The sequence below is a fragment of the Octodon degus genome, unplaced genomic scaffold (assembly GCF_000260255.1).
Source record: "Octodon degus isolate 3935 unplaced genomic scaffold, OctDeg1.0 scaffold00031, whole genome shotgun sequence".
Lineage (NCBI taxonomy): Eukaryota > Metazoa > Chordata > Mammalia > Rodentia > Octodontidae > Octodon > Octodon degus.
Window position 1 is genome coordinate 309,381 of NW_004524607.1, and position 13,546 is coordinate 322,926.

At 39.2% G+C, this 13,546-nt stretch overlaps 2 protein-coding genes and 1 non-coding gene across 3 annotated transcripts; 2 read left to right on the forward strand and 1 right to left on the reverse strand.

Moving 5' to 3' along the window:
- Positions 1-259: 259 nt before the first annotated feature.
- Kbtbd2 (kelch repeat and BTB domain containing 2) lies at positions 260-9,297 on the reverse strand. Its single transcript, XM_012514369.2, is given in 4 exon segments — positions 260-2,974; positions 3,922-4,087; positions 8,764-8,937; positions 9,245-9,297. Coding segments are annotated over 4 exon segments (1,929 nt in total). The 3' UTR covers positions 260-1,438.
- Positions 9,298-11,030: 1,733 nt separating this feature from the next.
- Positions 11,031-11,928, forward strand: LOC105741980 (60S ribosomal protein L10-like). Its single transcript, XM_012514370.1, has 2 exons — positions 11,031-11,059; positions 11,613-11,928. The coding sequence occupies exons 1-2, from the start codon at positions 11,031-11,033 to the stop codon at positions 11,926-11,928; spliced, it is 345 nt and encodes a 114-aa protein (XP_012369824.1).
- LOC111816402 lies at positions 11,434-11,567 on the forward strand. The gene has a single exon (XR_002820806.1). It is a non-coding gene; the product is annotated as a small nucleolar RNA SNORA70 (small nucleolar RNA).
- Positions 11,929-13,546: the final 1,618 nt, after the last annotated feature.

Below are 13,546 nucleotides of genomic sequence, written 5' to 3' on the forward strand. Positions count from 1 at the left end.
AGCCAGCAAAAGTCTGGGTGTGATGGCACACACCTATAATCCCAGCACCAGGGAGGCTAAAAACAGGAGGATCACCACAAGTCTGATTACAAATGAAAAGTGGGGGGAAAAAACAACAACAACAAAAAAACACACCTGTATGGGGAGATTACTATGTATAATCTCAAACAAAATTCTGAAGAAACCACCTATAACCAGCAACACTGATGCAATAAAATTCAAACTGAAAAGTTATACCATTCTTGTAACAGAGAAAAAAAAAAAAAAAAAATACTGAATATATACAATTTATTTAATAAATTAATGTCATTCAAAATACAGTGCCAGAACATTATGCAGTTGAACATGCTAGTAATGTTTGTCATGAAGCACTGTGCTCATATTAGACTGGCGGCGCCCCACTACTGCTAGTGGTTCCTGGGATTAATGCCAGAGCAGCCCTAGTTATCTGCTCTTCTGCACAGCTAGTGCAGGAAATTCCTGAACAGTTCACCTTCCTAATCCTACCCCCACAACACACACACATCAGGTTAAAAAAAATACACCCTGACAGCTAACAGATAACTATACACAATCACTCTACAGTAATGCTTGTTATTAAATTAGATGTAATGACCTGGTTAACCCACTCTACGTCTTTAAGATGGAGAAGTACATCAGCAGCAGATAGTTATATGCATGAGCCAATGTTAATGTAATACGGAAGTGGAGACATTTACTGATGAAAGCTCCACAGACCCGCACAATGAGGGGCTAGCAATTTGTGTTGCAAGCCCAGGAACTTAAGTGCACACCTGGTAAATCACCAGTTGGCTGGACAACCTGTATTCTAGAAAGACAAATATAAGTTAGTGGAAAGAGAATACATGCACCTAATAGAGTCAGACTGATCCTGCAGTCATAGCTTTCCCTGTGTGATACCATAGAATTATGGAAGCTCTTCCTCACTTATAGTATAGGATTTATACTTTTCTATACCAACATGGACTTTAGTGTTAAGTGCAGCTGAATTAATTACACTGGAATAATTGTATTCCAGAAATTCAGAACAGAAGCACAGGAATGAAACACATATACTAAAATAACCTCAGCACAATTTGTGATATACCACACTAGGAACAGGAAACTACTTTTATAAGTAAATGTTTTGAACTGTACATACACAGGGCTAACAATGTTAGATAATCCAGACTCTCATGTCCTCATGATAAACAAAAGTTTCTCAATTATTGAATAATCTATTTCATATTATGGAAGCATATCTTTCTGTAAGACTCACTGATATATATTATACTGATACAAATATTAAGTAGGGCATAAAAATAAAATTTATCAAAGATAGATTTTTATGTACTTATATTGTCTTTTCATAACCTCTCTTCCTTAGCAAAGGAAATGACAAAGCACATAGATCAGGTGTGCTCCCTGAACTCCCCAACTATACAGGTGGAAGGGCAACCATTTCTCCATCCAGTTCAAACTCCTCTGTCCCATCTGGTGAAAAAAGGTAAGTTGGTGGTTTCCATGGAGATTCTTCAAGACAGGATGGATAAAGTTTCCCCACAGTGCATCGAAAATCTCTCCCTAAGTCCCACAGTACACGTTCAGATATATGCTGCCGCAGAGACCACCGATCAAGTTCCAGATCATACTGGTAGGTGACATATTTAGCTCGCTCATTTAAGTGGGTTTCTCGCATAAACACACAAAGAGAATTTGAGATCACAACAGCTCTAACACAGGGGTCAGAGTACCTCTTAGCAGGAATGCTGGCTGCCATTTTCCACTCATTTTTATTCACATCATAAATTTCCACAGTTACTGAAAACCCATCTACAGTGCCAGAGGGGAGTCTTATGCCAGAATTGGTAGCAATATGTAACCCTCCAATGTAGAAAATTTTATCACCAAAAGCTGCAGCTGAAGCAAAGGATCTGCTAGTCTGTCTCATGGACATTTCTACCCAAGAATCAGACCTTGGAAAGTAACAGTACATAAGGTTCAGTGTCATCACGTAAATGCAGTCATGTACCACAACTGCTGCACTCCACTGCCAAGCACAAGGCAAAGGGCTTACCATTGTCCACTCATCCTTCTCAGTGTCATACCTTTCTACAGTCCTCTGATTAAGTTCTCCACCTACACTATCCCCTCCAATTGCATAGATATAGCCTTCACAGCAAACCAAAGATAGCCTTACTCGAACAAAAAGCATTAGAGTCTTTGGAAACCAGGTATTTTGCTGTGCATCAAACCAATAAAAGCAATTCACAGTTCTGAAGGCAGTCTGAAGTTTACTAGTTTTACTGTGATTTGTTTTTGTGTTTTTCAGAGGAACCTGGCCCCCTGCTATGCAGATGTCATTAGCAGGTGTTACAACAGTTCCAAACTTATGCAAATCAGCCGGTGGGCTGCAAAGCTTGTAAACTTTTTCTGCTTGGGGGCTGTAACAGACAGAAGAGTAAAGACTACAAGGATTTTCTGACGATGCTTCAATGAAAATCATCATCTCTTCTTTAGTCATCCCAAGTCTTGGTTTGAAAAACTTGGGCATGGACTTATAAAGACCCTGAACTACCACAGACTTATCATTGGGTAGTAGACCTTGAAACCAAGCTCTCTGTGTTACTTCTGAAAGTGCATCGATTCTGATTTGGCTAAGAACTGAAGACAAATACTGGGATCGTGATTCTGTGTTGTACTCCAGCCATAGCATAGCAGCTTCTCGAACTGTTTCTTCCTTTTCTACATTTAAATTGTCACTACTGAGAATGTCTATCAGCAGGTCATGTGACAACTGCATGAATGCTTCCTGGTGATAGACAGCGGTGAACTTGTGCTCCACCATTCTTTTAGCACTTCATTTTAATTCTTCACAACTGAAGAGATCAGCAAAACTCAATAGTCACACACAATTCTCTGCATTTATCTTTTTAATTAAATATTCTCGACAACGTTGTAACACATCTTCTACCTAAAATTAAAAAAAAAAAAAAAAAAGGTTATAACAGCAGAAAAGACAAATTGTACTTTTATGGTGCTAGGAATTGAGCCCAAGGCCTCAGAGATACTAAGTGCACGCTCTACCACTGATTCAACCCTCAGCCCCACACTTTATTTGTATATTATCTTTATCTTCACTTTGTAATGATGTCTTCTGGTACAATAAAACTAGAAGAGTAGGCACAATTTTGCATTTCTTTTTCTTATTCAATGGCCCATTTAACTGTGCTAGTCAAGTATGGCATTCAGCAACCACTCAAAAAATATCTAACACCCATAAAGGATAGTCATAGCGGTTCATGTATACATTATTCTTTTCCATCTTACTTTTTCCGTTTTTTTTTTTTTTTTTTTTTTTTTTGAGACAAGGTCTCACTTATGTAGCCCAGGCTAGCCTTGAACTCACAGTGATCCTCCTGCCTCAGCCTCCCAAGTGCTGGGATTACAGATGTGTGCCACCACGCCCAGCTCCTACTCTGAACATTTAAAAAGGGAACACAATACAACAGCTAAGTGTATCAATCAAATGCCAACTTTTTATTATTTACTTCTTACTTCAATATAATCAAGATCATAAAGAATATTTAAATGTGGTAATTTCCATACAATTTTTTTCATAAAAATTAGTATTACATACATTAACATTTAAGAAATTAAAGCCTTTAAATTTAATGTAAAACTAACCTGATAGGATCTAAGTTTTTAGGTACATTAGGCAGAACATGAAATGAATGTGAAATTTTCCCCTATCTTTTAATTCTCTCTCATGGAACTACTTACTAGCTGAACAAACCCTATTCTTTTTCCCTTTCACCTTTTTAAAGAGAAGACAACATCTACCATCTAAACTTCAATAGGAAAATCACAGTTACCAGATATTCCCTCCAAAACATTTCCTGAGGGGAAAGAACTGCCTACCTGCAGAAAGCAAGCTGTTTCATACAGCTGTTCTATGGTGCTGTCACTCACTGCCAAGTTCCCCGTGTACGCATACATGATTATTGTCTGTAGGGTGGCGGCATCCATGTTCCTCAAATGTACATGTGTCTGCTTGCTCTCGCTCAGTCCACTCATGAACATGGCCCTAGAGTAGGAAGGGAAAGCACAGCTTGAGAATTCAGCATAAAGGGCTGGGAAGATAGCTCCGTGGTCTAAGTGTCTGCCTCTGTAAGCTCAAGGTCCAGAGTTCAAGCCCCAGTACTGGGGGGGAAAAAAAAAAAAAAAAAAAGAATTCAGCATAAAACAAATGCAGAGCTAAAAAGAAGACTCTTAGAGGATGTAAGAAGCATGTACAGCTAGGCCAATGCCAAAGATACACTAAACCAATCCACTATGCCACCGAACTCACGTACTCCTTCCTCACAGTCACACAATGGAATACTACTCAGTGATACTACAAAGTACTGATACATATGGTAACACAAATGAGCCTCAAAAACATACTAAAAACTGGTGATGTACATCTGTAATCCCAGCATTTTTAGAGGCTGAGTCAAGAGGGTCACAAGTTCATACCTAGCCTGGACAAGAAAAAGGGACTGGCGATGCAGCTTAGTGTAAAGGCCTTGGACTCAATCCCCAGGACAGCAATAAAACAACAACAAAAATTATGCTCAGGAAAGAAGACAGTTACAAAAGACCATACATTGTATGAGTTACTTTATATGAAATGTCCTCAAAAGGAAAGCACAGAAAGAGGCAAGAAAAGTAGATGTTTAGTAGTTATCTTAAAGCTGTAAGAATACAGAATATAAACGGGCACAAGGGGATGGAATTCTTCTAAATTAAAAACACAGTTCTATAAACATACTCAAATTTATTTAATTGTCAATCATCCTTCACGATTGGCCAAGTGCTAGTTCCAGGATGTCCTGATAGTAAACTGAGACTACTCAGAGTCCCTTACATACATAGCACAGTGTACATTATCTACATTTTCTTATGGTCTTTACTCCTCTCTAGATTACCTATAATATTCCAGACAATGAAAATGCTATGGAAAAATTTTAGTACGAAGAATAAGATATCAACTTATTACCTAGTTATTTAATACAAATGAAATTATTCTTTCTTTCTTTCTTTCTTTCTTTCTTTCTTTCTTTCTTTCTTTCTTTCTTTCTTTCTTTTTTGGCAGAACTGGGGATTGAACTCAGGTCCTTGTGCTTGCCAGGGAAGCGCTTATTCCACTGAGCCATCTCCCTGGGCCCAAAATTATTTCTTTCAAGCATTCTATTTTTTAAAATGTATTTGGTATAAGACCTCACTATGCAGCTCAGATTTGTAGCAAACATCCTGTTTTCAGCTTCCAGAGCACTGGGATTACAGGCATGTGTGTACCACAACACCTGGTCTCAATGTTCAGCTCAGTGTACCCAGGGGCAGGGCCAGCATGGCATGTGGTCCCAGGGATCAAACCCAATCTCTGTGCTTGCCTAAGAAGGCTCTTAGTCCACTGAGCTATCTTGCCATCTCTCTCCTTCACAACTATTTTCTATTTGCATTTGGATGAATATACTGATAAGAAGCACTGATAGGGAGGGTTGATTACATAAGAGTGGTGACTTTTATGCTACGTAAATTATACCACAATAAATCTGCTTAAAATTTTCATTTACTCAAAATAATTTTCTATAGCTATGCAAAACACTTTCCTCAGGCCAGCCTGAACCACATAGCGAGACCCTGTCTCAAAAACAAGACACCTTTCTAAAGCTGTTAAATACAAGAAATAGCTAAAAATACATTGGCTTTATGGTGAATACAAAAGAAAACACTTAACTGTACATACACTTAGGAGAGAAAAACTCTTGCATGTACTAGTAAGAGAGCAGCATAGTCATTGGCTTGGGCCCTTAATTACACAGAAACACAGAAGGCACTCAAAATGTAGTTTTTTAAAAATGTATTTAGTACAGGGTCTACAGGGTCTCAATACATAGAGTGAGAATCTCATAGTGATTCTCCTGTTTTCAGCCTCCCAAGCACTGGGATTACAGGCAAGTACCACTACGCCCAGTCTCAATCGCACCCTGGCAGTGGGGCTAGAACAGTACACCGGGGATGGAACCCCGGATGCTGCACTCTGCCTAAGCAGGCGCTTCAGTCTGCTGAGCTATCTGGCCAGCCTGTTTTCAAAATGGAAAAAACAAAAACAAACAAACAACAGGATAAAACATCACTGCTTAAGGGGCACATATAAATATAAAGTTCATGCAGGACACTAGAAAATGAAATGTAAAGTTAATTAGCAGTCCTGTCACAGGCAGCATTTAGAGACAAGAACTGAGCTTGTTGCTTATGTCTAGCATGTGCAATGCCCCCAGACTCAATCCTCAGTATCCAAAATAAGACTGAAAGGTTTTGAGCATAGATCTAGCATGATAAACAGTACTACAGGATGAATATACCAACAGAGCTCAAGCCCCAAAAGCTACAGAGAACAAAACTGGCTATGAGTCTACAGCAATCATCTAAATGAGGGTTAAAAAAATAAGGGAAGGTACCAGAAATGAACAAAAAAACAATTACAAAGGGCCTAGAAAACAAACCTATGTTCTGAAAAGGAGGATTGGGACAGAGCATACAGCAGACAAGGCAGAGCCAAAGGTGATACACTCCTGTAATTCCAGCACTCAGGAGGTTGAAGCAGGATGGCTGCAAAATTGAGACCAGCCTGGGCTACACAGTGAGCTCAAGGTCACCCTGAACTGCACAGTGAGACCCTGACTCAAAAAGACAAAAAAAGTTACTTCCTTACTTCAATAAAGCACCTCAAAAAATAAAGAGAAAAAATTGTACAGCTAAGAAGGAAAGTTAGCTAATTTGAAGAAAAAAGTTAAATCTTTGATATATTTGGGGACTGGGGAGATAGCTCAGTAGAATAAGTGCTTGCCTGCTAAGCACAAGGGCCTGAGTTCAATCCTCAGTTCCACCAAAAAAAAAAAAAAAAGAAAAAAGATATATTTGACATACGGGCCATTGTATAAAATGGAAAACAATATAATCAATTAAGTAATATTAGAGGAACATTGGAGATTAAGCATTAATGTTGTGGATTACAAGTTAAAGACAAGTAAATTATATGAAAAAGAACAGATTTGGTGTCAAAAGAAATAAACTGGAAAAAAATGAACAACAGGGATAGCTGTTAACATTCTAAGAGCCAGCCAGATAGTTCAATGAACTAAAATGCCTGCTTAGGCAGAGCACAGTAGCTAGGGTTCGATCCCCGACGTGCCATGTCGGCTTTGCCCCCAGAGCATGCTGGGCCGTAGATGAAGACTGGGCATGGTGGCATGCACCTGTAATCCCAGCACTTGGGAGGCTGAAAACAGGAGAATCACTGCAAGTCTGATGTATGTAGTGAGACCCCGTAGACCCTATACTAAGGAAGGAAGGAAGGAAGGAAGGAAGGAAGGAAGGGAGGGAGGGAGGGAGGAAGGAAGGGGGGAGAGGTTCTGCTTTGGTTTTTTGTTTTTAATTTGGTACAGGATCTCATGGTGATCCTCCTGCTTCAGCCTCCCCAGCACTGGGATGACTACAGGTGTGCGCCCTAGCATGCTAGTTTTGGTGGCCGGTTTGACATAACTGGGCTGTCCAGGCTTCCAGGGCTGGAACAGCATGTAGTACTGAGGATCAAATCCAGGTCCCTTGAGCTTACCAGACAAGCACTTAGACCACCAAGTTATCTCCCCTGCCCAAGAAGTTCTTTAATATATAGATTCTGATTCTCTAACTCCAATCTACTGAATCAGAAATTTTGATTTTTGAAATTCAATAACTTCCATATATAAAGCAAGCAAGAGGATTCTGATGACTAGATTTTACAACCATTGTATATTAAAAAAAAATTAGGCTTTGTAACACAAAATTAGTATCTGAAATTGCAGAAAAAAAACAAGTTTAAACTGGAAGAAAAATTATGGGCATAGTGAAGGCAATTAGTGATTAAGCTTTAGCTTCTATAATTATCATAGTCTGTGTATGGAATGTAAAGTTTAAATAACTTCATGTATTATCAGCCTTGCAAGATCAGTTTACTCTTTCCTATCAATAGCTGCCACTGAACAACTGTAGAAATGAACTCACTGCCAATCTCCACTTATGGCTGCTAATATGCATACCAAGAGTACATTCATTTTTATTTACCTGTTTTTTTCCAATAGCAAAAGTCAATTTTACAGCAGAGAATAAATACAGCTATTTCCTTCTACTTTTCTGATGAAACTTAACCAAAAGATCACAAAACTGTAAGTCTTATTTATTTGTAATTAGCGTAACAACTTTTTAAATTCTGAGGCACAGCAAACAAAAAAGATGTTATTAACTATTAAACATTTAAAGCTGTGTTAAAGTGTATCACTAACTAAGAAAAATAGATTTTTGTGAAAGAATTTTGATAGGTCTAAAGAGCACCAATTATGTTCTAAAATTTAAGGCCATCATACAGCTTAAGCGTATAAACAAAGATTAGTTTTCTAAACATATTTTCAATTCAAGTAAATTATCTCATTCATTTTTCTTTCACAAAAAAAAGCATTCTGAATCTTTATGCCTCCTAACACTAAAACTTGAACAACTTTATATTTATCTTTGTAAAAACTTCTATCTGTCCTTTACTTACACATGTAAGAAAATGATTCTGACAAACACATCATCTCAACTTAAGACATCGAGACCTAATTTTTTAAAAAATTTAAGTGACACCTAAATGAACTATTAAAATGTTAATACAAACTAATCAAAATTAAAAGTACTTACCTGAAGTAAGAGCTACATGTTGCAAGAACCATCTTATGACAAGGGAATTCGGTGCCCTCAACGATTAAAACTATGTCAGTAAACAACTGCTGTTCATAAAACAGTTTCAACTGTTCCAACAAGGACACAGCATATTCAGTATTGATCTGCCTCTCATCTTGAGTGGACAAGACTCTATTCCATTAATATCTCCCGAAGCAGATTAGAAAAGTCAGTCTTGATGGAAGGTCTAGTGAATATTTCACAAATGAAGGAGAGAGTTGGCTTGCTGTTGTTATCTGCAGCATTCAGAACCAAGACCAACAAATCCACTACTGAATATCCTGTTATAAGCTTAAAATCACCACTAGGTCATCCTGCGTTAATTAGGTTCTTCAGAGTTTTTCAACACAGTCTGCAGACATCATGCTCACATTTCCAATTATGCAACTCATGAGTAAAAGACAGAAATACAGGAGGTAGATTTGTGGCCACATCCTACGTTCCGAGGATCTCTGGGAGAACTAAACAGAAAGAAGTTCGGTTACAGTACATCTAGGCCAGCACACTTTTAGAATAAAAGTTTAAAATGGCACCCTCAAATATAAATTATATTTAACTTAAACTTGACAAAACCATTAAATTGAAACACGAAAAGTATTTTGAAGTCTACTATATTTAAAATAAAAAAAAGTGGGAAAAAAAACCCACTTGTATCTTTTGCCTTCTATAGAAAATATAAATATCCCAGGAAATACAGAACACATGAATAAACATATATTTCTCAAAGAATTCAAATGATCAAAACCATATTTCCTAGTTATTTGCTTAGTACAAGACATGACTATAAAGCAAAAGCAAAAGCAAAGCAAAACAAAAAATTTCTCTTGCAGTGAATGTCATTCTTTAGGTGTTTTGGGCTTTTGTATTTTCCTTTAGCTATACTTTAAATACATCTACAAAGGCTGCATATTTAATTTAAATTACACAGTAAATTGAAGTATAAATATGTGTATTGTGTGTATTTCTGTGTGTTAAAGACAGCGAACACAAACCCGGGGCCTCAAGCGTGGTAAGCCTTCTTTCTACTACTGAGCTACACCTGTAGGCCCACACTATAGTATTTTCTGCTGAGCTATTTGGTGGGCTCTAGTATTTTTACATGTATAATTTAATCTTTCTTTCAAGAGAAGTACACATAATTTATCTTTCTGAAAGCTGGGTGTGGTGGTGCACACCTATAATCCCAGCACTCTGTGAGGTTGACAGAGGAATATTAGATGTTTGAGCCTAGTCTAGAACACTCTATGACTTAGCAAGACTCTGTCTCTGCGTTTTTTTTGGCAGAACCAGGGATTGAACTCCGGCCCTTATGCTTGTCAGGCAAAAGCACTTATTCTATTGAGCTATCTTCCTGGTCCAAGATTCTGTCTCAAAAGAAAAAATGGCTGGGAGTTGGGGAGGTAGCTCAGTGTGAAAGCTCTGGGCTCAACCCCCAGTTTAAAAAAAGAAAAAGAAATAAACTAAAATGACACTCCACAGAATGAGTCCTTCTTAGGACCCTTTATAAAACTATACGTTATTAAACAAGGGCCAGGGAGATGGCTCAGTTAAATAAGCACTTGCTAGGCAAGCTCAAGGGCCTGAGTTCAATTCCCAATTCTGCCAAAAAAATAAAAAACATGACTATACAAACGTATATGTCCCTATACAAAAAACACTGTATTACATAAATACAAATGTTCTCTAAAAATATGTAATTTAATACAAATCAAACCTAACGCCTATATACAGAGGGTTTATCTGGAAGAATGCACAAAAGTTGCCAGGATACTTGATGTGGGAGGTCAAATTTTTCCCAGTTTTTTTTTTTTTTTTAATGTTTTTATTTATTTATTTGTGTGTGTGGCCAGCTCAGCCCACCAGGGGGCGGGGCTGGCTGGCATGTGGTGCTTGGGGATTGAACCGCTGTCCCGCGCTTCGCCAAGCCTGCTCCAAGCAGGCACTTCAGACCACCGAGCCATCCCACCAGCCCCCTTTCCCAATATTCTTATCAAAAATTAAAATGTATTAGAAACCTCCAATAAACCCAATTACATACAAGAAATAAGATGTGATAAAGATCAATATGGCATTATAAATTAGGAAGACTGGCTTTTTTAAGACAGTCTCACTCTGTAGTACAGGTTAGCCTTGAATGCCTTATGTAGCCCAGGCTGTGCTAGAACTCACAGCAATCCTCCTGCCTCACCTTCCTCAGTGCTAGGATTACAGGTGTACACCACCATATGCATCCAAGCCTGGCTTATTTCAACAAGTAACACTGGTACAAGTAGCTAACCACACAAAACGAAAAAGAAAAAAAAAAAAGCCTACTTCTTAGTCACATTGCAAAACCCATAGCAAACGAATTGAAAATCAAGAAAACTGTTTTGGTTTTTTCTAACAGAATGCTACCAGTACTGCCTATAAAAATTACTTCTTTGGGCGGGGGAGATAGCTTAGTAGAATAAGCGCTTGTCTGGCAAGCGCAAGGTCCTGAGTACAATCTGTGGTACCACAGAAAAAAACAAACAAAAAACCCCCACACCTCTTTCTATTAAATGACCCTTGGTTTCTATAATCAAAATATGATTTTGATCTATGACTTACAGTATTAGTTCCACCACTGGAACTAACATTTTCCCTAAGCTGCAGTCAGTTAGGCTGACTGGGTTCCCTGCTGGTGGGTGCCCAGCGTGCAGTGGCTGCACACAGTAACCTCCTCAGTAGTGTATGTAGCCTGTTGCTTGTATACGCTGCCCTAAGGGACCTTGGAGACACTCCTCCTTCTGGGTGTTGTATATCTGACCTTACCACCCCCAAACCAGGCTCCAGAATGGCATGCAGGGTGCCTTTGGGAAGCCCCAGGGCATGGTGGCAAGGGTTCACACTGGACAGGTCATCATGTTTATCCGCACCAAGCTGCAGAACAAGGAGCATGTGATTGAGGCCCTAAGCAAGGCCAAGTTTAAGTTCCCTGACCATCAGAAGATCCACATCTCCAAAAAGTGGGGCTTCAACAAGTACAATACAGATGAATTTGAAGACATGGTGGCCAAGAAGTGCCTCATCCTTGATGGCTGCGGGGTGAAATACATCCCGAATCGCGGTCCCCTGGACAAGTGGCGAGCTCTGCACTCCTGAAGGCTTCCACTATGCCACCCTCCTCAACGATTTTATGAATGTTCTCTCTGCTAAAAAAAAAAAAAAAAAAATCCCTAACAAAATGTTATCCAGTATGTCAAAGAGAAGATCAAACTGTACCTTCCTGACAAACTATACTATTTCATGAACTGCTAACTTGATACAGATGGTCAAATTTCCAGCAAGTTAACTAGGGAAGTAACCAAAACAGGTGCAAAGGCAGAGTGAGACTTTGGGTCATTTAAGGTAAAATCTTTGCTCTTCCAGAATTGAAAGCTACACTACACTGTAAATCTAAGTTCTACTACTACACTCTTGAAGGCTAATGATACCTAAAATCACTGGTAATTGTCATGTATTAATAATGTAGCATAGCCCAGTGTTAATGAAGGCAGGCAGAGAAAGGCAGAAGAAAAAAAAAAATTCTTTCAGACCAGTCTGTCAATACATACCCACAATCCCTTCCTTATTCAAAAAACCTTACTTAGAATTTTTCAAATTTCTCTGGAGGTAACACGGCATATACCTCATGTTACAAAACCCTCCCAACAAGTCTGGGGCACCGCTGTACTTTACATTTTCTTTGCTGAGGGAAATATGAAAAGTGAAAAATAAAGACTATATATAGCCTCATGTTATTTCAGGTCAGGTTTCCTGGCAGTTTTTTAAACTTGACACTTCAACATAGGGACAAGCAGAGAGTTCATGAACAAAATCCAAACTGCATGGGAAATACTTTTTTACAGAACCAACAACTGGGATCTCATCTCATTAAGAAGTTTCTGCACATCAAAAGTAATCACCAAATGAGTGAAAAGACAATATCCCCATTCCCAATTGGGAAAAAATCTTGACCAATAGTCACTCAAAGGACTTCTATGTAGGATAAAGAACTTAGACCCAATCCAAAAATAGGCATCTGGGGGCTGGTGAGATGGCTCAGTGGTCTAAAGCACCTACTTAGAACAAGCGCAGCAAAGCACAGGGACCACGGTTCAATCCCCCAGCACCACATGCCAGGCAGCCGCGCCCCCTGGTGGGCTAAGCTGGTCACACACACACACACACACACACACACACACACACATAAATAAATAAAAAAAAAAATAAAACATTTGAGATTCCATCTCACTCCATAAAAAATGGCTATCATAAAGAAATCAACCAATAACAAATGCTGACATGGCTGTGGAGAAAAAGGAACCCTTCTCCATTGTTGGTGGGAGCATAGACTGGTACAACTTCTATGGTAATCAGTGTGGAGATTCCTCAAAAAACGATTAGAAGTCCCATTCAATTCCAGCCAGCTCCAGGCATATGTGTGGGACTGCCTGGGGCCCGCCGGATCCTCATTCCAGCCAGTGACCCTCCAGATCCTCACTCCAGCCAGCGCCCAGGCCAGGGGTGTGTGTGTGTGTGTGTGTGTGTGTGTGTGTGTGTGTGTGCGTGTGTGTGCGTGCGTGCGTGCGTGTGTAAAACTTCATCCATCAGACAGGCCCGATGTGGAACCCTGTGGCAGAACTCCCTGCAAAGAGGCTAGAGGCAAGACCCAACCAGCTGATGCAGGAGCAGAACATCTTGCCAGAGTGGCACAGCAGGTTTACTTCCAAGGGCTGCA

Coding starts and splice junctions, on each gene's coding strand:
- LOC105741980 (XM_012514370.1), top strand. CDS start 11,031: ATGCATCCAAGCCTGGCTTATTTCAACAA. Junction 11,060..11,612: donor AGCCTGGCTTATTTCAACAA/GTAACACTGGTA, acceptor CCCCCAAACCAG/GCTCCAGAATGGCATGCAGG.